The sequence below is a fragment of the Mobula birostris genome, chromosome 32 (assembly GCF_030028105.1).
Source record: "Mobula birostris isolate sMobBir1 chromosome 32, sMobBir1.hap1, whole genome shotgun sequence".
NCBI classification, from domain to species: Eukaryota; Metazoa; Chordata; class Chondrichthyes; order Myliobatiformes; family Myliobatidae; genus Mobula; species Mobula birostris.
Window position 1 is genome coordinate 22,183,210 of NC_092401.1, and position 27,377 is coordinate 22,210,586.

The following is a 27,377-nucleotide window of genomic DNA, read 5'->3' on the forward strand; positions in this document are numbered from 1 at the left end:
AGCATCAATGGGAGTTTGAGGGTCAGCATAGTCTCAATGGGCTGAAGGGCCTGTTTCCAAGCTGTCTGAACTCATGACTGAATTTCAACTCGATCAGCTGATCATTGGTCCATGGCTCTGGAGAGTTTGGCCAAGATCTGTACCACAGTTCTGCCAGACCCTATAAAGCATGTTGGAATGCTCTGAGACTGCCATTGCTTGCTGCTTTTCAATGCTCAGAGGTGTCCTTTCATTGACACCATGACCTCCAATAAGAGTTGCCATTCGACACTATGTCAGAGTCGCCTGTGAAAGGCTTCATTTTCAGACTTTATTTTAGAGGCTACATCTTCAGACATTATTTTTTTCAGATTGCTTGTTACTCTTGATTATTTCTGTTTGTTTGGTTGTCCTAGTACATTTAACTGTTGTCTTCTTCCTCTGCCCAGTTAAACTCTGCAGAAGATGTACTGAAGTTAGCTGATTGCTACCATGATAAAATCTGTCAGAATTTCAGTGGGACGAACGATACCAGGGTAAGGAATTAGAAGCCCAACAATTTTATCCTGTGGTAAAAATGGTGTGTTCCTGAGGTGGAGAGAGTAAAGAGGGTATTTACAAGGATATAGTCAGGAAAATTTTGACTGAGGAATGACTGATAAAGTTGGCTTTCTTGGAGCAGAGAGCACTGAGGATATATAAAGGTCTTTTCACCTCTCCAGAAATATCAGTAACAATGGACAAGAAGTATTTGGAAGAAAGTTGGGAAGGAAGTTGATCAGATACTTTCCTCAACCAGAGGATCTTGAATACATTGTCAGAAAGAGAGGCAAAGATACTGTATCTAAAAAGTACAGTACTGGGGGGGGGGGGGGGGGATTTTTTTCTGCCAGAACTGGCAAGGTGATTTGTTGTTTTCACATTACAATCTAAAAGAAGACGGGCAAACTTGGGTCATTTTCTCTGGAGCATCAGAGGCAGAGGGTGACAGAGGCATAGATAGAGTAAACAGTCAGAAACTTCCTCCCAGGGTAGAAATGCCAAATACTGTAGGACATGCATTTAAGGTGAGAGTGGGGAAGTTTAAAACAGATGTGTGGGACAGGTTTTTACACAGAGTGTTGGATGTCAGGAACAGGCTGCCAGACATAATGGTGGTAATAGTGGTGTTTAAGACACTATTTAATAAACACTTGAAGTTTCAGGGAATGGAGGGATATAGATCATGTGGATACCAAAGAGACTTCGTTTTAATTTGGCATTATGTTCAGCACAGATATTGTGGGCTGAATGGCCTGTTCCTGTGCTGTACTGTGCTATGATCTGTGTATTATGGAAAACAGAGCTAGAGAGGAGCAGATGTGAAGGGAGGGAGTGTGGGGTGTGGATGGGGTAGGGAGAGCAGAGGAAGATCCAGAACTAGTGGGCAGAGTCTGAAAGTTAGAGCCATGTCTTTCAGTGTGAAATTTGAAAAAACTTGTACACTCAGATGGTGGTGGAAACTCAGAACACTCCTCAGTGACCCATCAATGCTGGGTCAAAGATTGATTCTAAACCTGAGATGGATGGATTTTGTTTACTGAAGGTTGTAACGGGATGGGGGAATTGTCACCAAATGGAGTTAGGTCACATGGGTGTTACAGAATGGCGGTATGTCCTTACAGCACCTTTCTCTCGGAATCATAGGATATTCACAACACAACTGGAAGCCATTCTGCCCATTGTATCTGTGCGATTCAACCCAATCCCATCTCAGTGTTGGCATCGTATTTTCTAGATGCGCTGGGGGTTTCTTCATCCGCCAGCCTGATGTGCCTTGTATTTCTGCCACTCTGTAATATGGGCAGTTGAGCAGATGTACTGGAGATACAGGTGTCCTAAGTAGACATTGAATCTGGGTAGAATGAGGTGACACCAGAAAATGCATTTGCATCCCAGAATCGCAGAAGCCCAGCTCCGATGAAAGGGCTTGACCCGTTATGTTGACTCTCCATTTCCCTCCGTAGATGCTGCCTGACAGCCACTGAGTTCCTCCAGCTTGTAGTGTGTGTTGCTGCAGAAGATGCACCAACATCCAGAGCAGCACAGGATTGGAAATGACAGCTTTATGGGACAATGTTCATTGCTCTTGCCCACACAGTGTCTGCACTGGGATGGTTACCCGAGGATAACGGAAAAGGCAAAGGGAGTCATGAAGAGCTAGAGAAAGAGTAAGGGTTGAGAAAGTGGGAGCAGAGGAACAGAAGGCAATGGAGAAAGAAAGGAAGTCAAAGATGGAAAGCAAAGGGAGAGAAAAAGGGAGTGGAGTAGAAGGGGAGAAAAAAGGTAGAGAAAGATTCAACAATTAGTGCAGTAGGAATAAAAACAGGAAGGGATACAAATCCTTCCATAAAGAAGAGAACTTCTGAAAGGTAGGCTTTCAGTAGTCCCAGGAAAATCAGCAGTCATGGAAAACTAAAAGAGCTGCCAATGTTCAAAGTAAATTTATTATCAAAGTATATATATGTTGCCATATACAACACTGTGATTCATTTCCTTGCAGGCATTCACTGGGAAATAAAGAAATACAATAGAATTTATCAAAAACTATAAATAACGAAGGGTGACATATGACCAATGTGCAAAAGAAAACAAATCTTGCAAATGATGAAAAATGTAAATAAATAATACTGAGTCGTAGAGTCCTTGAAAGAGAGTCTGTTGGTTGTGGAGTCAGTTCAGTGTTGAGAATCACAGAATCAAGTCTATCATCACTGACATGCTGTGAAATCTGTTGTTTTGAGTACAGTACAAGACATAACAAATTATTATAATAATTTGACTGTCTTCATTTTTAATGGGCTCTACTGGGTTTCTTTGTTTTGTGGCTGCCTGTAAGGAAATTAATCTTAAGGTTGTATATAGTATTTATACTTCGATATTAAATGTACTTTGAACTTTGAACTTAAAGTTACAACATAAATAGTGCAAAAGTGGAATAGTGAGGGTCGCAGACCATTCAGAAATGTGATGGTAGAGGGAAGAAGCTGTTCCTGAAATATTGATGGTGCAACTTTAGGCTTCTCTGCCTCCTTGATGGTAGTTATGCTAACAGAGCATGCCCTGGTGGTGATAGTCCTGAATGATGGATGCTGCATTCTTGAAGCACTACCTTTTGAAGATGTCCTCAATGATCGGGAGGGTTGTACCATGATAGGTCTGGTGGAGTGTACAACCCTTTTCAGTCTCTTTCAGTCCTGTTCTTCGAGCCTCGATTGCTGGACTCTGCAGGTCAGGCAGCATCTGTGGAGAGGGAAACAAAACTAATGTTTTTGCTCAATGACCCTTCATTGGAAAACCATCATTTTCCATTTTTTCCCAGACAACCAACATCTGTAGTATTTTCCTTCTCAATTCATGAGGTGTTCCTTTTCATCTGTAGGATATAACAACATTTGTAAACAGTGTTCTTAATAGTTCCCGGCTGAAGAGCATGGACACCACTCAAAGGCTGAAGGTGGCAACAGCCACAGTGGACCTCTTGGAGAACATGGCAATGGCGATTGCTCTGAAACTATCCAGTTCAAAGGCAGAGACCATAGAAACAAACTCTTTTGGTAAAGTATTGGATTCTAGAAACAATGACCACTGGAGCAAAGGTCCTCATTGCTAGTTATCGAGTCTGTGAAACTGGTTTCAAGTTAAGGGGAGGAAATGTGGAGATTACTTTCTCAGTAATCATCTGGTTTTGAAAATGATTAATATGTGGGCTCTTGATAGAAATCTTCATTTAATATTTCTAAAGCTTAAAAATCAATCAAGCTACAATGTGGAAGAAAGTAAAATGCTGGAAGTAGTCAGTAGTTCAGGCTACATTTCTGGAAAGATAAATAGTTAATGTTTCACACCGAAGCGATTAACCATTTTTCATTCTAATGTTTATGCCTGACCTGCTGAATTTACCAACATTTTCTGCTTTTATTTCTGATTTCATGAGGTTGCTTTGGAAGGCTGTGCTGAAACGTTCCCTGGGCAGGGCAAAAAGCATTATCAAGGATGCATCTCACCCTAACCATGGACTTTTTACTCTCCTCCCATCCAGTAGGCGCTACAGGAGCCTCCGTTCCTGCACCAGCAGGCACAGGAAGAGCTTCTTCCCTGAGGCTGTGACCTTACTGAACCTCACATCACAGCGCTAAGCAGTATTGTACCCATATTGTACTGTCTCAGTACTTTTATATTTGTGTGCTGTAGCACTTACTTTTCGTTCGCAGTTATTTTGTAAGTAACACTATTCTTTGCATATCTGGTTAGATGCTTTGTATCTATACTCAGCACAATGTCAATAAAGTTGAATCTAATCTAATCTGATCTAGACATGCCACATCACTGATTGTGAGTGTCCGCTCTCATGTTTTGCACAATTTACCCTCACCCTCACTGTTGTCTGTTGAGCACAATGTCTAGGCTGAGGGGGTACCACACAGTCAGAGTTGCCTGATTTTGCATGGGACATTCTGTCATTTGTTCTGTTGGTGGGAATACAGGACATTATATCATAGAAGACCAGGAGAATTATACCAGAAGTCCCAGACAAGATTATCCACAAACCCTCATTCACATTATATAATCAGTTATTTAATTTCTTTGTGACCTCACTGTCTGCAAACAAACTACTCCAAAGTATTCACCAACAGTGTAGTATCATAGAAACGTTGTGCAGAAGGCCATTTTACCCAGTGAACCCATGCTAGGTCTCAACAGGAACATTGCAGTCTGATCATCCCATTTCTCGATAGCCCTGTAATTATTTTCTCTCCAACATTCCATGCGTTTACCCATTTGAAAGCTCATGATGAAATAGCTCCACTTCCCATCTGTACAGTGAGTTCTGCGACCACTCACTGTGTGGAAAGGGCTTCTCTCCTGGCAGCCTTGGTTCAACAATAGTCACCTTTAAACCTCTGGTTATTGGTTCTCCACCCTTCTTCAATGGAAACCGTTCTCTTCATTAACTCTGCCCAAACTATTGACAATCTTGAAGATTTTTATCAAATTATCTCTTAACCTTCACTGCTAAAGAAGAACAAGGCCACATTCTCTGGTCTGGCAATGGATCTGATGTTCCTCATCGACTGCATCTTCCTGCTCTATCTTCTCTACACTCCCTCTAAGCATGGTAACCAAACACAAAGTAGCTCAATCATCTTTTATGTTAATTCCACCACACCTCAAAAATAACATCTAGGAAGATGTTCTGAAGTTGAGAAAAAGACTAAAGTCATGAAACTTCAGTGTTCCTGATATAGGAGCGGGAATCCTCACTAGGGGAGCACTTTGGTTCCAGTGATCATAACACCATTAGTTTCAACTTGATCATGGACAAGGATAGATCTGGTCCTCAGGATGAGGTTCTGAACTGGAAGAGGGCCAAATTTGAAGAAATGAGAAAGGATCTAAAAAGCGTGGATTGGGACAGGTTGTTCTCTGGCAAGGTTGTGATCGGTAACTGGGAAGCCTTCAAAGGAGAAATTTCGAGAGTGCAGAGCTTGTATGTTCCTGTTAGGATTAAAGGCAAAGTGAATAGGAATAAGGAACCTTGGTTCTCAAGGGATATTGCAACTCTGATAAAGAAGAAGAGAGAGTTGTATGATATGTATAGGAAACAGGGAGTAAATAAGGTGCTTGAGGAGTATAAAAAGTGCAAGAAAATACTTAAGAAAGAAATCAGGAGGGGTAAAAGAAGACATGAGGTTGCCTTGGCAGTCAAAGTGAAGGATAATCCAAAGAGGTTTTACAGGTATATTAAGAGTAAAAGGATTGTAAGGGATAAAATTGGTCCTCATGAAGATCAGTGTGGTCGACTGTGTGCGGAACAAAAGAAATGGGGGAGATCTTAAATGGGTTTTTTGCGTCTGTATTTACTAAGGAAACTGGCATGAAGTCTATGGAATTAAGGGAAACAGGTAGTGAGATCATGGAAACTGTACAGATTGAAAAGGAGGAGGTGCTTGCTATGTTGAGGCAAGTTAAAGTGGATAAATCCCCAGGACCTGACAGGGAATTCCCTCGGACCTTGAAGGAGACTAGTGTTGAAATTGCAGGGGCCCTGGCAGAAATATTTAAAATGTCGCTGTCTACGGGTGAAGTGCCGGAGGATTGGAGAGTAGCTCATGTTGTTCCATTGTTTAAAAAAGGATCAAAAAGTAATCCGGGAAATTATAGGCCGGTAGGTTTGACGTCGGTAGTGGGTAAGTTATTGGAGGGAGTACTAAGAGACAGAATCTACAAACATTTGGATAGACAGGGACTTATTAGGGAGAGTCAACATGGCTTTGTGCGTGGTAGGTCATGTTTGACCAATCTATTGGAGTTTTTCGAGGAGGTTACCAGGAAAGTAGATGAAGGGAAGGCAGTGGATGTTGTCTACATGGACTTCAGTAAGGCCTTTGGCAAGGTCCCGCGTGGGAGGTTAGTTCAGTCACTAGGTATACATGGAGAGATGGTAAATTGGATTAGACATTGGCTCAATGGAAGAAGCCAAAGAGTGGTAGTAGAGAGATTGCTTCTCAGAGTGGAGGCCTGTAACTAGTGGTGTGCCACAGGGATCCGTGTTGGGTCCATTGCTATTTGTCATCTACATCAATGATCTGGATGATAATGTGGTAAATTGGATCAGCAAATTTGCTGATGATACAAAGATTGGAGGTGTAGTGGACAGTGAGGAAGGTTTTTAGAGCCTGCAGAGGGACTTGGACCAGCTGGAAAAATCGGCTGAAAAATGGCAGGTGGAGTTTAATACAGACAAGTGTGAGGTATTGCACGTTGGAAGGACAAACCAACGTAGAACATACAGGGTAAATGGTAAGGCACTGAGAGTGCAGTAGAACAGAGGGATCTGGGAATACAGATACAAAATTCCCTAAAAGTGGCGTCACAGGTAGATAGGGTCGTAAAGAGAGCTTTTGGTAAATTGGCCTTTATTAATCAAAGTATTGAGTATAAGAACTGGAATGTTATGATGAGGTTGTATAAGGCATTGGTGAGGCCGAATCTGCAGTATTGTGTTCAGTTTTGGTCACCAAATTACAGGAAGGATATTAATAAGGTTGAAAGAGTGCAGAGAAGGTTTACAAGGATGTTGCCGGGACTTGAGAAACTCAGTTACAGAGAAAGGTTGAATATGTTAGGACCTTATTTCCTGGAGCGTAGAAGAATGAGGGGAGATTTGATAGAGGTATATAAAATTATGATGGGTATAGATAGAGTGAATGCAAGCAGGCTTTTTCCACTGAGGCAAGGGGAGAAAAAAAACCAGAGGACATGAGTTAAGGGTGAGGGGGGAAAAGTTTAAAGGGAACATTGGGGGTGGGCTTCTTCACACAGAAAGTGGTGGGAGTATGGAATGAGCTGCCAGATGAAGTGGTAAATGTGGGTTCTTTTTTAACATTTAAGAATAAATTGGACAGATACATGGATGGAAGGTGTATGGAGGGATATGGTCCATGTGTAGGTCAGTGGGACTAGGCAGAAAATAATTCGGCACAGCCAAGAAGGGCCAAAAGGCCTGTTTCTGTGCTGTAGTTTTTCTATGGTTTCTATGGCTTACCTCTGGCAAGGAGTCAAGATCACTGTCTGTGCCATAGATAAGAAGTGCTGGTAAGATATTAGACCTGATGAACTAACATATTTGAGCCAGAATTTATCATTTTACCTGCTTTTGATCAGTGCCACCAGACAGTGAAGAGTATTTTCTCTCAGTTCTCTAGGAAATGAGACTAATTGTTTTCTTACTACAATAAGCTAACTCAGCCCAAGAAAGCCCAGTTGCAACTTGTATCCATCAGATGAGATTCTCAGAATGCCTGAACAAGACCTTTCAGAGAGGCATTAATTAAAGAGTTATCAGCAGAGGTAGAGAGAGAGAGAGTGAGAGAGAACATCCTTTTTGCCACTGAATGCTTCACTTTACTTTGCATTTCCTCATAGTTCTTAAGGTCATGGTGCCTGAAAGGAACAATGTGAGTGCAGACCAACTGGTGATATTGGAAACTCAGAATAATTCCTTCGAAATTTACTGGAGAACCATTGCTGGAGAAAATAACACTGGTAAATTTTCTGTCTCTTTCCCATGCTTGTGTACATGGTATAAGAATGAGTTTGACCAGTGATTTACAGACTCATTCACAGGGGATGTTCTACCTTGCCCAAGCTGTTGACTGAACTATTACTCTGTGGGATCAGTCTGTGTTCCCCTACATATGCTGCTGTGTTTGGTCTTATTGTGTAATCCTCAGTGAAGATAATTCTGCCTTGAGTAGAAACCAAACATAGTTCAGAATGAGCAGTGCTTGGCCACTGTTTTTAATCCATGTGTAATCAACATTAAGATCAAATTTATGATATCAAACTCTGTATTAATCTGAGAGACCTCAGTATGTAGTTTGCAGACTGACAGATATTTGCTAGGTTCCGGATATCTGCTCATCTAATCGTGAAGAGGGTCAGCAGGAAGTTCAATAGAATGATTGTGGGAATGAAAGGGTTAACGTATGAGGGAGATGATAAGAATGAGGGCGGATCTCACTGAAATATGTCGAATGTTGAAAGGCCAGGGAGAGTCTTGCACCAGAGAGCCCAGCCTCAGCATACAAGGACATCTCTTTGGAATAGAGGAGTGCAGGTATTTCTTCAGTCAGAGGCTCTGGAGGCCAAGTGATTGGGTATATTTAAAATGGGGCTTGACAGGTTCATGATGGTGCTGATAAGTGGCAACGCTTTGCATGCGACTCAGATGGGAATCATGAGGGTGTGCCTTCAGGAACATACTGGACATTACCAAACCAAAACCCATGGATAAACCAGGAGATTTGTAGACTGCTGAGAGCTAGATATGTGGTATTCTAGACCAGTGATCCAGAACTACACAAGAAGTCCACGTATGACCTACAGAAGGCTATTTTAAAAGAGAAAAGACATGCTAATTGAAGTTAGAGATGGAATCAAATGCACGTCAGTTCTGACAAGATTTACAAGCTATTACTTTCTCCGAAGAAAAACCTAACGTCATGAATGGCTTTGAAAGAGAGAATAAATCTATGCTTGTGTGGATCCCTGCAGCATCTGGTGACCCTGTGTTCTCTGTCTCAGAGGACCACATCAAAACAGCTTTCAAGAGGCTTCAGGGCCTGATGGTGTGCCTGGTAGGGAAATGAAAACCTGTGCCAACCAACTGGTGGGGGAGTTCAAGAACATCTTCAATCTCTCACTGCTGTAGTCAGAATTTCCTACCCGCTTCAAACGGGTGAGAATCATACCAGTGCCCAGGAAGGGCAGGGTGAGCTGCCTCAATGACTACCACCCAGTTGTACTCACATCTACCATGATGAAGTGCGTTGGGAGGTTGGTCGTGGCCAGAATCAACTCCTGCCTAAACAAGGACCTGGACCTGTTGTGAGGGTGCCATGGTTGCATAGCAGTTGGCATAGACAGCTTGGGCATCAGAGTTCAGAGTTCAATTCCAGTGTCCTTTGGAAGCAAGGTTGTACATTCCTTCCTGTGTGTGCATGCCTTTCCGCTGGGTGTTCCGACTTCCTCCCATCATTCAAAGTCAGTCCGGTTAGTAGTTTATTGTCCTGAGATTAGGCTACAGTTAAATCAGTAGGTTGCTGGGTGGCAAGGCACAAAGGGCCAGAAGGGCCTGTTAAATGCTGTTTCTCTAAATAAAATAGAATAAACTTTGCCTATCGCCACAATAGGATGCAATCTCACTGGCTCTCCACTCGGCCTTGGATCACCTGGATAATAGCAACACTTACATCAGGCTGCTGCTTATTGATTCCAGCTCAGCGTTCAACACAACCATACCCTCAATTCTAATCAACAAACTCCAAAATCTGGGCTTCTGTACCTCTCTCTGCAAATGGATCCTTGACTTCCTCATCAGGAGACCACAGTCATTGCAGATCGGAAATAACCTCCTCCTTGCTGATAATCAAGACTGGTGCACCTCAAGGATGCATGCTTACCTACTGCTCTACTCTCTCTACACCCATGACTGTTTGGCTAGGCACAGCTCAAATTCCATCTATAAATTTGCTGACATCACAACTATTGTTGACAGAACTTTAGACGAAGATGAGGAGGTGCACAGGAGTGAGATAGATCAGTTAGTTGAGTGGTGTCACAACAAAAACCCTACACTGAACTTCAGTAAGACCAAGGAACTGATTGTGAATTTCAGGAAGGGGAAGTTGAGGAAACACTCACCCTCATCAAGGAGTCATCAGTGGAAAGGGTAAACAGTTTCAAGTTCCTGGGTATCAACATCTTTGAAGGTCTGTCCTGGACCCATTTTGATGCAATTACAAAGAAGCCACGACAATGGCTATGTGTAATTCAGAGTTTGAGGAGAATTGGTACGTCACCAAGGACACATGCAAGTTTCTACAGATGTTCTGTGGAGAGCGTTCTAACTGGTTGCATCACCCTCTGGTATGGAGCGGCCACTGTGCAGGATTAGAAAAAGCTGCAGAATATTGAAAACTCAGCCAGCTCCATCAGGGACACATTCAAAAGGTGATGCTCCAACAGGTAGCATCTGTCTTTAAGGACCCCCAGCACCCAGGACATGCTGTCTTCCCATTGCTACCATCAACGACGCAGAATCACGTACCTGAAGACACAGTCTCAGCCTCTCAGGACCCTCTCCGCCATCAGATTTCTCAATGGACAATAAAACCACGAACACTACCGTTTTACTTCATACTATCTTTTTGCACTACTTAATTAATTTAATTTTCTGTATGTATACTATTTATCGTAATTTAAAGGTTTATTATTATTACTGTTATTATTATGCATTGCAATGTACTAATGTCCTAAGAAACAAATTTCACAACGTAAGCCAATGATGATAAATCTGATTCTGATTCTGGTTAGCAAGGTATCAACATTTAAGGGGAGAAGGAAGGAGAATGGGGTTCAGAGGGATAATAAATCAGCCATAATGGAATGGTGGAGCAAACCCGATGGGCTGAATGGCCTAATTCTGCACCTTTGTCTTATGGTCTTATCTTCTTTCCCAGAAAGGCACCATTTTCTCTGGATCTCCAGATTTTGAACCATCCACAAGACACAGGTCAGGAATGTGATGGACTCCCACTTACCTGGAAAAGTATAGCTTAACCAACACAAGTTAACTTAACACCATCCACGATAAGGCAGCCCACATGATGATCTCCTTGTCCATCCCCATTGAGAGCTGATTTTAATACTCAAAGACTTACGAAGCGCTACAGCAATGGGTGTGTTTTGTGTTGACCTGCCTTTATATCCAGTTGCTGGTGTGTTTCAGTGATGTTTCTCCACATTCACCAAAGGCTGATCTATTATCTCCACAGAGTTTCAGGCCGTTTCCTTAATTGTATTCAAAGACTTGGAATCCCTGCTGAACCAAGAGATTCAAGGCGGACGTCCATCTCAGAACAATGTCTCATTAAACTCCAAGGTGATAGCTGCCACCATCAGCAACAAAGCTGTCAGATCTAATCTGAAGGAAAAGTTCAATTTGACTCTGAAACTCAACCAGGTTTGTAGGTACAATCTGTGATGTTCCCCAATTGAAAATGAGCTTCCTGCTAAAATGCAAACTGGGAGATTGAACAGGCACTGAGCCTGGGTTTAGGTATAACATTTCCATGGAAACTGGGTTTGGGCCATTTCAGGTCAGTTTATGGTGGCCTTTCCAGTCCCCATTACTCAGTGGGGCCTGACAGAGGAGGTGGAGATCCCTCATCTGAGAGAGACGGGGGATTGTTTAGAGATTGGTAGTGAGACACAGAGGAGGAGAAGCCCCTTGCTGTCATTTCTCAGGTCATTGAGTAACTGGTTACAAAGTACAACCACCATTTCACTGAAAGGAAAATACCCATTGCTGCATTACTGTAATTACGCATTCAGCCATCGAGTTTGCACAGTAGCAGAGAGGTTGACATAACGCTTTACCGTGCCAGCAATAAGACCCGCCAGTGTCTGTGAGGAGTTTGTACTTTCTCTTCGTGACCACATGGGTCTTATCAAACACTGTGTTGGTCTTTCATACAAATGATACATTTCACTGTATGTTTCAAAGGTTTTCTCTTCATGAGGCAAATAAAGGTAATCTTTTCTAACGTTGTTGCCCTGCACTTCACAACCTTGATGAGACAATGTAGATGGAGCTTCGCTCTGTTTCCAACTAGTGTCTCCTGTCCTGTGGCTGTGAATATTTAACTTGTTATTAGAATATTTTCAATAATGGTTAAAATAATTTGTCCTTATCTGGAAACAGGAAAAGGAAGTCGGTGAAGAGCCAGAATGTGTCTATTGGAGTAATACCAAAAAGAACAGTGTCTGGAAATCTGATGGTTGTGAACTGATCAATTCCAATCAGACACATGTAATCTGCCAGTGTAACCACCTGACAAGCTTTGCTATTTTAATGGCTCCAATTAAGATTGAGGTAAGAAATCATTCAATAGAAAAATCTGCAGTCAGATAAAAAGGGGTGAATGAAGAGAGTCAGATTGAAAGAGACACAAACACAGAAACAGACCCTTCTCCATGCTGACCATTAAGGGTCATCTACATTAAAATTTGTTCTGTAGCTTTCTATATATTGGTGATACAAATCCTCCTCTAGATGTCGCTGAAATGTGGTGATGCACCTGCCTCTGCCACCCCCTCAAGGCAGTGTGTCCCAATGGGTGAAAACAATCCTTCCACAAATCCCTTCAAATTCCATACCCCTTCCTCTCAACCTCTGCTGTCTGCATTTCGACACTTCTGCTATGGTGTAAATTTGCCCAGTATCTATTCATTCCATGCTCTGTCAGCATCCTCTGCTCCAAGAAAATCAAAACAATGATACCATGCAAGTCAAAAGGTGGTTCAGAAAGCATATGGTGTTGGCCTTCCTTAGTCGGATGGGCCCGGGGGAGGTTGAGTTCAAGAACCACAAAGGAATATTCCAACTCGATATAACTGTGGGTTAGATCGCTCTCGGAGTATTGTGTTCAGTTCTGTTTGCCTCACTATAAGAATGATGTGGAAGATTTAGAGAGGCTTCAGAGGGGATTTACGATTGGAAAGCATGTCTTATGAGGATGGGTTGGGTGTGCTAGGGCTTTGTGAATCACCTCTTCACCCTCTCCACTGATATTTTTCATGACAACTTCCCATAGTGCAGAGGGAGACAGGAAACCGCCAAATGTTGGCAGGAGGCTTGTAAGAGGGGGAGTCCCTCTGTCAGCATTTCTCAGGAAATGACGTAGCCACAGTTACAGAGAACAGGTCCAGCAAATCACTCAGCAGTACTCTAGCTGTGGTCTAGACAAGGTTGCTTAAGGTTTTACCATTTCATGCCTGTACTGTACTTATATATTTTATTCCCTGACTAATGCAGGAAGTAACCGATGCCTTCTTTACTGCCTCAGCAACCTTTATTTACACCTTCAGGAATACATTGACTTTACACACTGTTCCCCCACACACCAGGTCCTCACCATTCATTCTGTAATTCCTACCCTTATTACAGATACTCGAGGAACCACAGACACTGGACTGAGGAGCAACAAACAATCTGCAGGAGGAACTTAATGGGTCGAGCAGCATCTGCAGGGGGGGAAGGAATTGTCAAAATTTCAGGTCCGAACCCTGTATCAGGACTGAGATCCTCCAGCAGATCAATTATTGCTCCGACCTTTATTAGTCGTGCCAAGGTTATGGTACGGTATTAGTTATGGGTGGCACTGTATCAATCCTACCTGAATTAGTTGTGCCAAGGATACAGTACGGTATTAGATGTGAATGACATGGTACTGTAGCGGTGAGCACAATTGCTTTGTACCACCAGTGATCACCATGTCTAATGCTGTCCCTGGAGACTCTATCACAGTAACTCTGTCTAATGACACACATCAAAGTTGCTGGTGAACGCAGCAGGCCAGGCAGCATCTCTAGGAAGAGGTACAGTCGAAGTTTCAGGCCGAGACCCTTCGTCAGGACTAACTGAAGAAAGAGCTAGTAAGAGATTTAAGAGGGGAAGGGGGAGATCCAAAATGATAGGAGAAGACAGGAGGGGGAGGGATGGAGCCAAGAACTGGACAGATGATTGGCAAAAGGAGTATGAGAGGATCATGGGACAGGAGACCCAGGGAGAAGGAAAAGGTGGGGGGGGGGGAATGCAAAAATTCCATCCCCTTCTCGCAATTCCTCCGTCTCTGCCGCATCTGTTCTCAGGATGAGGCTTTTCATTCCAGGACAAGGGAGATGTCCTCCTTTTTTAAAGAAAGGGGCTTCCCTTCCTCCACCATCAACTTGCTCTCAAACGCATCTCCCCCATTTCATGCACATCTGCCCTCACTCCATCCTCCCACCACCCCACTAGGAATAGGGTTCCCCTGGTCCTCACCTACCACCCCACCAGCCTCCAACATATTATTCTCCATAACTTCCGCCACCTCCAACGGGATCCCACCACTAAGCACATCTTTCCCTCCCATTCTCTCTGCTTTCCGCAAGGATCACTCCCTACGAGACTCCCTTGTCCATTCGTCCCCCCCATCCCTCCCCACTGATCTCCCTGCTGGCACTTATCCTTGTAAGCGGAACAAGTGCTACACATGCCCTTACACTTCCTCCCTTACCACCATTCAGGGCCCCAAACAGTCCTTCCAGGTGAGGCAACACTTCACCTGTGAGTCGACTGGGGTGATATACTGCGTCCGGTGCTCCCGATGTGGCCTTTTATATATTGGCGAGACCCGATGCAGACTGGGAGATCGTTTTGCTGAACACCTACGCTGTCTGCCAGAGAAAGCAGGATCTCCCAGTGGCCACACATTTTAATTCCACATCCCATTCCCATTCTGACATGTCTATCCAGGGCCTCCTCTATTGTAAAGATGAAGCCACGCTCAAGTTGGAGGAACAACACCTTATATTCCGTCTGGGTAGCCTCCAACCTGATGGCATGAACATTCACTTCTCTAACTTCCGTAAATGCCCCATCCGTTATTTATATACACACATTCTTTCTCTCTCTGACTATACCCCTTGCCCATCCTCTGGGCTTTTTCCCCCCTCCCCCTTTTCGTTCTCCCTGGGCCTCCTGTCCCATGATCCTCTCGTACTTCTTTTGCCAATCACCTGTCCAGCTCTTGGCTCCATCCCTATCCCTCCTGTCTTCTCCTATCATTTTGGATCTCCCCCTCTCCCTCCCACTTTTAAATCTCTTACTAGCTCTTTCTTCGGTTAGTCCTGACGAAGGGTCTCGGCCTGAAACGTCGACTGTACCTCTTCCTAGAAATGTCACCTGGCCTGCTGCGTTCACCAGCAACTTTGATATGTGTTGCTTGAATTTCCAGCATCTGCAGAATTCCTCGTGTTTGCATTTTTAAACTCTGTCTAATGCTGTCCCTGGAGACTCTATCACAGTAACTCTGAAGGCTGTGGAAGTGAGCGAGGTCCTCAATGAATACTTCTCTTCAGTATTCACCAATGAGAGGGAACTTAATGATGGTGAGGACAATATGACTGAGGTTGATGTTCTGGAGCATGTTGATGTCAAGGCAGAGTAGGTGTTGGAGTTATTAAAATACATTAGGACGGACAAGACCCCGGGGCTTGACGGTATATTCCCCAGGCTGCACCATGAGGCGAGGGAAGAGATTGCTGAGCCTCTGGCTAGGATCTTTATGTCCTCGTTGTCTACGGGAATGGTATCAGAGGATTGGAGGGAGGCAAATGTTTTCCCCTTGTTGAAAAAAGGTAGTAGGGATAGTCCGGGTAATTATAGACCAGTGAGCCTTATGTCTGTGGTGGGAAAGCTGTTGGAAAAGATTCTTAGAGATAGGATCTATGGGCATTTAGAGAGTCATGGTCTGATCAGGGACAGTCAGCATGGCTTTGTGAAGGGCAGATCATGTCTAACAAGCCTGATAGAGTTCTTTGAGGAGGTGACCAGGCATATAGATGAGGGTAGTGCAGTGGATGTGATCTACATGGATTTTAGTAAGGCATTTGACAAGGTTCCACACGGTAGGCTTATTCAGAAAGTCAGAAGACATGGGATCCAGGGAAGTTTGGCCAGGTGGATTCAGAATTGGCTTGCCTACATAAGGCAGAGGGTCATGGTGGAGGGAGTACATTCAGATTGGAGGGTTGTGACTAGTGGTGTCCCACAAGGATCGGTTCTGGGACCTCTACTTTTCATGATCTGTATTAACGACTTAGATGTGGGGGTAGAAGGGTGGGTTGGGAAGTTTGCAGATGACACAAAGGTTGGTGGTGTTGTAGATAGTGTAGAGGATTGTCGAAGATTGCAGAGAGACATTGATAGGTTGCAGAAGTGGGCTGAGAAGTGGCAGATGGAGTTCAACCCGGAGAAGTGTGAGGTGATACACTTTGGAAGGACAAAGTCCAAGGCAGAGTACAAAGTAAATGGCAGGATACTTGGTAGTGTGGAGGAGCAGAGAGATCTGGGGGTATATGTCCACAGATCCCTGTAAGTTGCCTCACAGGTAGATAGGGTAGTTGAGAAAGCTTACGGGGTGTTAGCGAGGTAATAATGCAGCTCTATAAAACTCTGGTTAGGCCACACTTGTGTCCAGTTCTGGTCACCTCACTATAGGAAAGATGTGGAAGCATTGGAAAGGGTACAGAGAAGATTTACCAGGATGCTCATGGATTATGATCAGAGATTAAGGGAACTAGGGGTTTACTCTTTGGAGAGAAGGAGGATGAGAGGAGACATGATAGAGGTACTGTATACAAGATATTAAGAGGAATAGATAGAGTGGATAGCCAGCACCTCTTCCCCAGGGCACCACTGCACAATACAAGGGGACATGGCTTTAAGGTAAGGGGTGGGAAGTTCAAGGGGGATATTAGAGGAAGATTTTTTACTCAGAGAGTGGTTGGTGCGTGGAATACACTACCTGAGTCAGTGGTGGAGGCAGATACACTAGTGAAATTTAAGAGACTACTAGACAGCTATTCGGAGGAATTTAAGGTGGGGGGTTATATGGGCGGCAGGGTTTGAAGGTCGGCACGACAATGTGGGCCGAAGGGCCTGTACTGTGCTGTACTATTCTATGTTCTATGTTCTGTCCCTGGAGACTCTATCACAGCTGATTCCTGAACGTGGTTCCCCACTTTGTGCTTGCAGACTGACGACGGGCACTTGAAGGTGATCACCTGCATCGGCCTCATCATCTCCCTTTTCTGCCTCGCCACCTCTATCGCCGTATTTGTCAACTGCAAATCCATCCAGAATGCTAACACCAATCTTCACAAGCACCTGAGTATCACCCTCTTCCTGGCACAGTTCATCTTTCTGATCGGGATGTGGATTAAACAGCCGGTAAGAAAACCAAATTACCACCTCTAATTCTCACAGAGCTTCTGAATGTGCAGTTGGTCAAATTCTGCAGCAAAGCCAGACTTAACGTGGGTGTAGTGGGATCTCAGCCCTTGCTCTCCCACCACTCTCCTCTGGTGTCCTCTCCTCCCATTGGCTCATCATGACCAGCGTGCCATTCCTTTAATCAGATGCTCATTGCAATGGTAGCCAAAGTCTCCGAGCATTGGAGACTCACCCCTACCCCACGGTCTTGTCACCACAGAATGTTGCCCTTTCCCTCCCTCTGCCCTCCTGCCCAATGACCTCACAGGACACTCCAAACCTCCTCATTCACATTCATCCTGGGGTGCAGTGGGTTAACCCCGTCACTGAGTTTCCCAGTCACTGGAGAATGAGTGACATCAGCACACTTTGCAGATCTGGAGCTGCAACAAAATATTTTGTAAAAAGTACCAAAGTTGTTCCAAGTTTATGGACTCACAAGAGTTTGCAAACACTGGAAATCTGGAGCAAATCACAAAGGAGCTGGAGGAACAGAGGAGGTCAGGCAATGTGAAACGTCTAATGTCCGTGTCCCTTCACAGATACCTACTGACCCTTGGAGTTCCTCCATCTCCTTTCTGTATTATTCTAATTTTATCACGAAATTACTACTCATTAATAAATCTTTGGTGTATATCACTACCGTGTTCTTTCTGTTTGCAGATTATCTCTTCCATTGTGTACAGGTGTTTGTGTACTGATTTATGTCAGAGTCTCTGTGTTTGTATCGCTGAGTTACACACACAAAACGCTGGAGAAACTCAGTGGGTCAGGCAGCATCCATGGAGGGGAATAAACAGTTGAGATTTCAGGCTGAGACCCTTCATCAGGATTGGACAGGAAGGTGGCAGAAGTCAGAATCAGAGGGAGAGGAGAGTGGAAGGATTACAAGCTGACAGGTGAGAGGTGAAATGAGGTGAGGGGGAAGGAGTGTGGGTGGGGGGGTGTTTAAATACAGCAGCTGGGAGGTGAGAGGTAAAGAAGTTAAAGGGCTGAAGAGAAAGGAATCTGATCGGACGTGAATGTGGATCAGGGGAGAAAGGGAAGGGGGAACCAGAGGGAAGTGATGGGCAGGTGAGGAGAAAAGAAGAGGTAAGAGGGAGCTGGAAAAGGTTGTCAGTCCATTTCTGATGCCATGTGTTTTTCTCTGTGCCTGTGTGAATGTTTTTAGCTGTGGTTATCTCTCTCTGTTCCTTTCCACTTGTGTGTAACCGTCTGTGTGTCTCTGACCCGTCTCTGCATGTTCCTGCCTGCGTCCCTGTCTCTGACTGCCCTCTGCTTTTGCCCCGAGCTGCCCACTATCCACTGTGTTACCTCTTTCTTTAGGTTGTGTGCGCCCTGATTGCCGGGTGTCGGCATTACCTCTTCCTTGCCGTCTTCGTCTGGATGTTCCTGGACAGTTTGCAGCTTTTCATTATGTCCAGAAACCTGACAGTCACCAATTACACTCGCACATATATCATCAAACGAAGATACCTGTACGTTTCTGCTTATGCTGTTCCTGCTGTGATAGTCATTATCTCAGCGGCAATATACCCCGGAGGCTATGGAACAGAAACTGCGTGAGTATTAAATGATAAGGAAATGTGATAGAGTGATACAACTGACTGTAACGCAGAAAGAGGCCATTTGGTCCATCAGGTCCATGCTAGCTTCCTGTGGACTTAGCCCATCAGTCCCATTGGCCTCTCCTTATCTCCCTCTACCCTGAATCTTATCCTCCCACACATGGCCATCAACTTCCCTTTGATGCTTCCCCACCCACCCACAACAAGGGGTAATTTACTGTCAATACCACACCGTTGGGATGTGGGATCAAACCGGAGCTCTAAGGGAAATCCTGACAAGGTGATGGAGACGAAACACAAACTCCACTTGGACGACAACCAAGGTCAGGATTGACCCGAGTCCCTGGAGGCAGCGGCGCAATTGGCTGCACCACTGCCCTAACGCAGGACGTGATCTGAGTCCTGTACCAGCTCTGAGAGCAAAGCATAAAATTCACCCGATATCCTTCATCTGAAACCTTGATAATACTGTATTAAATATTCTCCAGGTGAGGGTAGCCGACGGGTCTCAAACCCTCGGTGAGATAGGGAGTTGTCTATCCCAGCATGTGAAGACAGACTCCGGTGGATTGAGCGGACGAGACCAATGGCAGGTCCAACGGTCAAGAAGGCGGTCTCTGCAAGCGTCGTGGAACGTGTAGAGCAGGACAAGACACAGAAGATGTCCTGGTCATCCACTGCACCTAGTCCCATCTCCAGCCGTCTAGACTCTGTCTTGCCACTGGACCCAGATGGGAATTGGGAAGAGAGAGTGAGGCTGACGCTGCACAACTTTCCCTCACTTAAATCCAAATCACGCGCTAGTCTCAACACCATCATTATGGTGTCGAGGTCCTCATCGACGTCAACGATGGATGAACAACTTAATTCTCCAGGTGGAGACGCATGGAGAGGTGTAGGAAGCTGTGTTGAAACTTGTAAAAAGGTTTTTGTAGATCTTGTCTGAGATATTCCCCGAGACTGGAAAGAATTTGACTTCACACCCTGACAGATCTTGTTCCAACTGATCTCAGCTGCTGTACCATTGAGAGGTCTAAGACTGGCTAGAGGCAGGAGGAGAATCTTAGGAATAATAGAGGCAACAGGAGGAGACCATTTGGCATTTCAAAGCATCTACCAATCAAGGCTGACTGGAACCCATTTCCCTAATCTAGGTCCACAGTCTTTACACCCTGATCCAACAAGTGTCCACCCACTTCGGCAGCCTGTTGACCTGTGATCAAAGGGGAGAGTTTACAGTGACCTGAGATCCCACTGATCTCTAAATTTTTTCTAAATTTAAACACAACATAGTTTGAGAGAACCAGTGAAATGTGGTGGGGGGATTGACCTCTTTCCAATTCAGCAAAATGGATCTTCTGGCCATTAGTGTAAGAAATGCAATCATCCAACAAGCTGAAGATATTAAAAGATTTGGTTCTATCATTGGTAAACCAAAAATTGCAGTAATAGGGTGGAGTTGTATATCAATGCTCAAAACAGTTGAAATAATATCAAAGGTATCTTTCCAGTATTTTTTAAAAGAGGACATGACCAAAACATATGAGTTAAAGAAGATATCTCGGAGTGACATCTATCACATATAGGATTTATATGAGATTAATAACGAGCTAATTTATCCTTCGACATATGAACCCTATGCACTACTTTAAACTGTATCAACACATGTTTAGCACATAGAGAGGATGAATTAACTAATTGAAGAATGGTTTCCCATTTTTCAACAGGTAAAGTAATCTTAAGTTCTCTTTCCCAATTAATCTTAACCTTATTAGATACGTCTGGACGTATTTTCATAATTACACTATAAATGTTTGCTATTACACTTTTCTGAAAAAGAATTAAACCTAAAACTTTTTCCAAAATATCCGATGAATATAAATTTGGGAAGGTAGAAAGAACAGTATTTAAAAAATATCTGATCTGTAAATATCTAAAGAAATGGGATCTAGGCAAATTGTATTTGTTAGATAATTGTTCAAAAGACATGAAACAATTATCCAAAAATAGATCACAAAATTTTAATACACCTTTAGTTTTCCAAGCCAAATAGGCTTGATCCATGATAGAGGGTTAAAAAAACAAATTAGATATAATAGGACTCGCTAGAATAAATTGATTCAACCCAAAAAATTTTCAAAATTGAAACCATATTTGTAAAGTATATTTTACTATTGGGTGAACCATTTGTTTATGCAATTTAGCAAGAGAAAAGGGAAGCGAGGTCCCTAAAATAGAACCCAATGAAAACCCTTGTAAAGATTTACATTAAAATTTACCCAGTGTGGACTTGAAGTTATGTCCAAGTCCCATGACCAAAATTTTAAATATCAAATATTAATTGCCCAATAATAAAATCTAAAATTCAGCAATGCCAGACAACCCCCTTTTTAAATTTCTGTAAGTATCTTTTACCTATCCTAGGATTTTTATTCTGCCATATATATGAAGAGATTTTAGAATCAACCTTATCAAAAAAGGATTTTGGAATAAAAACTGGCACCGCTTGAAATAAATATTAAAATTTAGGTAAAATAATCATCTTGATAGCATTAATCTGACCTATCAATGATAGAGACATTGGTGACCGTTTAGTAAACAAAAGTTTAATCTGATCAATTAAAGGTATGAAATTAGCCTTAAATAAATCCTTATGCTTTTTTGTAATTTTAACCCCTAAGTATGTAAAGAAATCAGTAACCAATTTAAATGGTAAACATCCATGAATTGGAACCTGCATATTTAGGGGGAATAGTTCACTCTTATTAAAGTTTAATTTATAACCAGAAAAATTACTAAACTGAGCCAACAAGAATAAAACAGCAGGAATGGATTTCTCAGGGTTAGAGATATATAATAGCAAATTGTCTGCATATAATGATACCTTATGTATCATTATACGGGTAATAGCAAGAATGTCAGGTGAATCTCGAATAGCAATTGCTAAAGGTTCAAGGGCAATATCAAATAATAATGGACTAGGAGGACATTCCTGCCTAGTACCCCGAAATAAACGAAAAAAGGGAGATCATTGATTATTGGTAAAAACTGAAGCTACAGGGGTATAATATATCAATTTAATCCAAGATATAAATATTGGGCTAAAATTAAATTTCTCAAGCACAGTAAATAAATATGACCATTCAACTCTGTCAAAAGCTTTCTCAGCATCTACTGAAATAACACATTCTGGAGTAGTAAGTGATGGAGTATAAATAATATTCATTAATCTCCTAATATTAAAAGATGAATGATGTTTTTTAATAAATCCAGTCTGGTCCACAGAGATAATTTGAGGTAATACCTTCTCTAACCAGTTGCTAATATTTCAGAAAAAATCTTTGAATCGACATTCAACAGAGATATCGGTCTATATGATGCACAATCAGTAGGGTCTTAATTCTTTTTAAGAATTAAAGAAATAGAAGCTCCATAAAATGATTGTGGTAATTTACCTAATCTGATTGCTTCTTTAAAAACTCTAGACAACCAAGGCAAAAGAATAGAAGAAAAAAACTTAAAGAATTCCACTGTAAAACCATCTGGACCAGGTGCTTTGCCAGAATTCATAGAGGAAATAATACCTTTTATTTCTTCATCCGTGATCGGAGTTTCTAATGTTAAACATTCTTCTGGTGATAATTTCAGAAAATTCAATTTCCTTAAAAAGACATGCATAATGTTAGGACATGAGGAAATTCAGAATGGTATAAAGAGGTGTAAAACTCTTGAATGGATTTATTTATCTCGTCATGATTGACTGCTAAACTGTCATCATGCTTACAAATCTTAATAATTTGATGTTTAACCGAATCAGTTTTCAATTGATTAGCTAGTAGTTTACCCGACTTATCACTATGTATATAAAACTCACGTCTGGTTTTCATTAATTGATTTTCAATTGAGGAGGTTAATAATAGAAAAAAATTGAAGAGTTATTTATGATCCCTCTATTAAATTTGAAAAGACTTGGAGGCCCTTTATTCAATACTTCCATATAATGTAATTTGACCTTTTCCAAGCCTACTCTATTCATTTTTAGTATATGTTGAGGGGAGCAGAGTCAATGACACTAATGGTTCTTTTTTATGGTTCATAACAGCCCATGTCTTTTTTTTTCTGTGGTTTAGTTGGTCTACCTTGTTAGATTAGTTTTTTTGGGGGGTATATATATTTTTTTCTTTTTTCCTTTTTCATGTTAATTTGTCTATATATAATATTTGTATCCTGTAAGATTGGGAGGTTTAATATCCATGTATTAACTGGGTTTATATTTATATATGATAATTACAATAATGTAATCCAATAACTTTGTATGATTACTATGTTATGTTAATCTTTATCATTACGATACTAATAAAAAGATTGAAAAAGAAAGAAAAGATCCCACTGATCTCCATTTAGGGACCTGCAGAAGTGAGTCTGGCTGAGATCCCAGCATCACAGAACATTGCAGAACTGGTCAGCTAATGGCTAATCATTCCCTCAACTTCTTCCGGGATTGACCACAATGAGAGAGGCAAACAAGGCTTCTGTTGAAATACCAGTTGCCTGATGCTGTTGGACTTGGTCACTATCAACCCTGGTCTCTGCATGTGGAGCAGGGAGGGAAATGGGGTGGTGCCCCTCCCTGTCCTTCTCAATCCTCTCCTGTGCTAGGTGGCTCTGCCCTCCCAGTTTACTGACAGATGCCCAACTCTGTGGACAGAGATTGAGTTCCACTGCAGAGCTGAGAAGGAGTCACATTGTCACTGCTGCTGTCATTGGAGGAGAATGCGGAGTCAAGTCCTGTCTGTAGTTTTGGACGGACAGAACTTATCCCAACAAACTATATCAAAGGAGAGTGCAGGCCATTTCCCCCAAATTCAGGCCAACATCCCTTAACCAATGGCATTGATCGGTCATCAGCGCACTGTTATTGTTTGGTATCTTGCCATGCAGAGATTGGCTGCCGCTTTCCTGCACTGTAGATCCACTGACGTTCTCAATGTATTTCATAAACTGACTGCCACTCAGTCACGAATCTCTTCCATCCTCACAGCTGTTGGCTGAAGCACGAGTTGGGGTTTAACTGGAGTTTCCAGGGCCCAGTCTGTTTCGTGATTCTGGTAAGCTTCCTGTTTCTCTCTGCACTGCAACCGTTCCAGACCGGGATTCTCTCTTGTTGTGTGCTTCACTTTCAGTCCCCTGTGTGTGTCCACATGGTGCTGTCTCTATGCCCAGGGTTCACAGACACCAGATATCACTGTGCACTGGAGTGTCAGTGCCCAGTGTTGAGAAGGACGAGTTTGGGGGATGCACTAAAACTTGGTGCAGACACTCCAAAAGCTCAGTGGGGAAGGATCACAGTCAGGGGTGGTGCCTCTGCTGAGGGGCTGTGTCCAGTGTCACAACCCCTCACGAATCACTCATGGACTGTGAGAAGCATTGGTGTCCTCTCAATATTAATGTGTCTGACACTCAGTGTGGTCAGCACATTTGATAACTGAAGAAATATCAGTGAACCTGGCCCTCAGGTGTGTGTGTCAATCGCACCTCTGACCTAGGGGCTGGCCTTTGACCTCTGATCTGTTGCTTTCAGAATCAGAATCAGGTTTATTATCACCAGCAGCAGCAGTTTAATGCAATACATAATAGAAGAAGTAGAAGAAAAAAGTATAACATAATAATAAATAATTAAATCAATTATATACATATATTGAATAAATTAAAAATCATGCAAAAACAGAAATAATATATATTTAAAAAGTGAGGTAGTTTTCAAGGGTTCAATGTCCATTTAGGAATCGGATGCCAGAGGGGAAGAAGCTGTTCCTGAATCGCTGAGTGTGTGCCTTCAGGCTTCTGTACCTCCTACCTGATGGTAACAGTGAGAGAAGGGCACACCCTGGGTGCTAGAGGTCCTTAATAATAGACACTGCCTTTTTGAGACATCTCTCCTTGAAAATGTGCTGGGTACTTTGTAGGTTAGCGCCCAAGATGGAGCCCACTAAATTCACAACCCTTTCTCCTAACCCTGAGCCATTGTACCCTATCAACCCCAACCCTGTGTTATCCTGAACACCAGCCACTGACCAACACAAAGGATGCACCCAGCCTACACATCCTGGGTAGTTTTCTCCATCATTTCAACCCCCCCCCCCCCGGTCCCCTCTGAGTCGTGTGTGCACTGGGCCCAGTGATAATGGAACCTTCATGGTTGCTTTCATCCCTTTGAGACATTGGCACATTTGCGGATTAGATAGAACTTTACCCTAAGTGTTGGGACAGTTTGTAAAATGCTTCAATCACTTTGGAGATGGTGAAAGATTTTGATCTAAAAGCAAGTTCCTGTTGTTAAAGTCTGGTATCTCGTTCCACCATCTTCAATGTCCTATTATTTATCACTAAGTAGGGTGGGCCTAGGTTTTGGTTGTGTTTGTCTGCATAATTAAAAGGAGCAGCAAGGAGGAATAAGCAGGTTGAGGGGCACCGGGCCTTTGATTTAGGGCAGGATGGAGGAAAGAAGCAGAGAAACTGGGGGCCTGCTTCCCAATCTTCTGGCCTGGAATTCTCAGCTCATAGATCCCAATGACTCATCATAGTGGTTGAGGGTGAACAATTCCCATTTAATTCTTCTCCTGGGCTTCCTAGTCATCCCAATGCATCAGGATTCTGTGGAAAATCCCACCCCCTGGAAGAATGTTGGTTTTCCAAAATGTTTGACTGGAGAGTCTGAGGGGAAGACATGGGGGATAAGCAGAAACAAGAGAAAATCTGCAGTTGCTAGAAGTCCAAGCAACACACACAAAATGCTGGAGGAGCTCAGCAGTCAGGCAGCATCTATGGAAAAGAGTACAGTCGACATTTCGGGCCAAGACCCTTTGGCACCATTCTCTGTGTGTTGCTTCGATTTCCAGAATTTGATTACTACACTGCTGAGTCCCTTCCAGGTATGGCTACCCTGAAGGAGTTTAAATCTCTCCAGAACTGCTGAAGGGTCTCAGCCCAAAACACTTTTCCATAGATACTGCTGGCCTGCTGAGTTCCTCCAGAATTCTGTGGGGACAAGCAGAATTTTAGATAAAGAAAGAGAGAGTGTCACGGGTAAAGCCAATAATCATTGAGAAGTAAGTGAGAGTGTCAGTGAGTGAGAATGGAAAGTAGGAGGGGTGAATTGAGTGCGGGATTTGGGAGATCCTTTCTGCCTTGCTCATGAAAGTCAGTCTTTCTCTCACTCTTTCTGGCTTTTTCCCTCCATCATTCTCTCGCACTCTCTCTCTCACACACACTTTCTTGCAATCACTCCCTCTCTCACACTCTCTCTTTCTCTCTCTCCAGGTCAATACAGTCCTTTTATTTGCGACTCTCTACTTACTGAGACGCCATTTGAACTCGCGCAACAAGGAGGTGTCGAAGCTGAAGGAAACCAAGTAAGTGACTTGATGGATGTATGTAAGATGATATGAGGCATGAAGTGGACAGCCAGCATCTTTCTCCCAGAGCAACAATGGCGAATACGAGATGGCATAATTTAATGTGATTGGAGGAAAAGTACGGGGGGTGGGCGGTGGGAGCTCAGAGGTAAATTGTCCACACAGAGAGTGGTGGGAGGGTGGAACATATTACCAGGGGTGATGGTAGAGGGGGTACATTAGGGGCATTTGAAAGACACTTAGATGGGCACATGGATAAAAGTAGAATGAAGCCCTGTGTGGGAGGTTAGCTTAATCTTGGAGTGGGTTAAAAGTTTAGCACAACATCATGGGCTGTAGGGTCTGTACTGTGCCGTGTTCTCTGTTCTATGTTTCACGATGTGTGTCATGGTCTGGTTCGGGGTCTCTTTAAATTTACTTACTTTGTGTTACGATCCAGACCGTTGACTCCCTTTTTCCCTTCGGTTCCCTCTTTTCCCTTGTCCCTCCGGCTTGGTAATTAGAGGCAATTTACTCTCGGCTGAACCGGCAGTTTATAGTCTCCGGCTTTCAGCTGTTCGGTGCGAGAGCGTTTGCAAAGTCGCCAAAGGTACAGCGAGCCAATGTCATCTGGCCGGAGCAACCCTAGTCTCCGTCCGAAGCGAGCGCCAGTAATTCGCCTCTCCTCACCGGAGCAACCCTGTCAAGTTACCTCGCCAAAGCAAGCCTGCAAAGTGTCCTCGCTGAGGCGGGTCCGTCGGTTAACCCGCCGGGGGGAATCAAGAGCCGCTGTCTACCGTTCCCGGGCCGAGTCTAGAGCTCGCCACTCCCGGGGGCATCCAGGTGCCACGTCCTGTCCCGTCCCCGGGTGCATCCAGGTACCACGTCCTGTCCCGGTCCCGGGTGCATCCAGGTACCACGTCCAGTCCCAGCCTAGTCCAAGGCCTGAGTCCTTGTCCAGTACGCTATTCCTGCTTCTGCTTTGGTCTCCTGGTATAGAGCAATAAACTC

The 27,377-nt window shown here is 43.4% G+C and overlaps 1 protein-coding gene and 1 long non-coding RNA gene across 3 annotated transcripts in view; one reads left to right on the forward strand and one right to left on the reverse strand.

The window, feature by feature from the left end:
• LOC140191294 (adhesion G protein-coupled receptor E3-like) overlaps window positions 1-27,377 on the forward strand; it is a 133,526-nt gene that overhangs the window by 97,500 nt on the left and 8,649 nt on the right. Inside the window, exons 6-14 of one of the 2 annotated variants that reach the window (XM_072248568.1) lie at window positions 429-515; window positions 3,401-3,575; window positions 7,948-8,067; window positions 11,361-11,548; window positions 12,290-12,460; window positions 17,168-17,362; window positions 18,731-18,966; window positions 24,014-24,080; window positions 26,293-26,384. In XM_072248568.1, coding sequence (XP_072104669.1) covers window positions 429-515; window positions 3,401-3,575; window positions 7,948-8,067; window positions 11,361-11,548; window positions 12,290-12,460; window positions 17,168-17,362; window positions 18,731-18,966; window positions 24,014-24,080; window positions 26,293-26,384 — 1,331 coding nt within the window. The remainder of the gene's footprint in view (window positions 1-428; window positions 516-3,400; window positions 3,576-7,947; window positions 8,068-11,360; window positions 11,549-12,289; window positions 12,461-17,167; window positions 17,363-18,730; window positions 18,967-24,013; window positions 24,081-26,292; window positions 26,385-27,377) is intronic. The other variant, XM_072248569.1, reaches the window with a different exon arrangement.
• On the reverse strand, window positions 206-27,073 carry LOC140191296 (uncharacterized). The gene is made up of 3 exons (XR_011883809.1): window positions 26,810-27,073; window positions 22,557-22,633; window positions 206-3,261 (listed from the first exon to the last, which is right to left on the reverse strand). It is a non-coding gene; the product is annotated as an uncharacterized lncRNA (long non-coding RNA).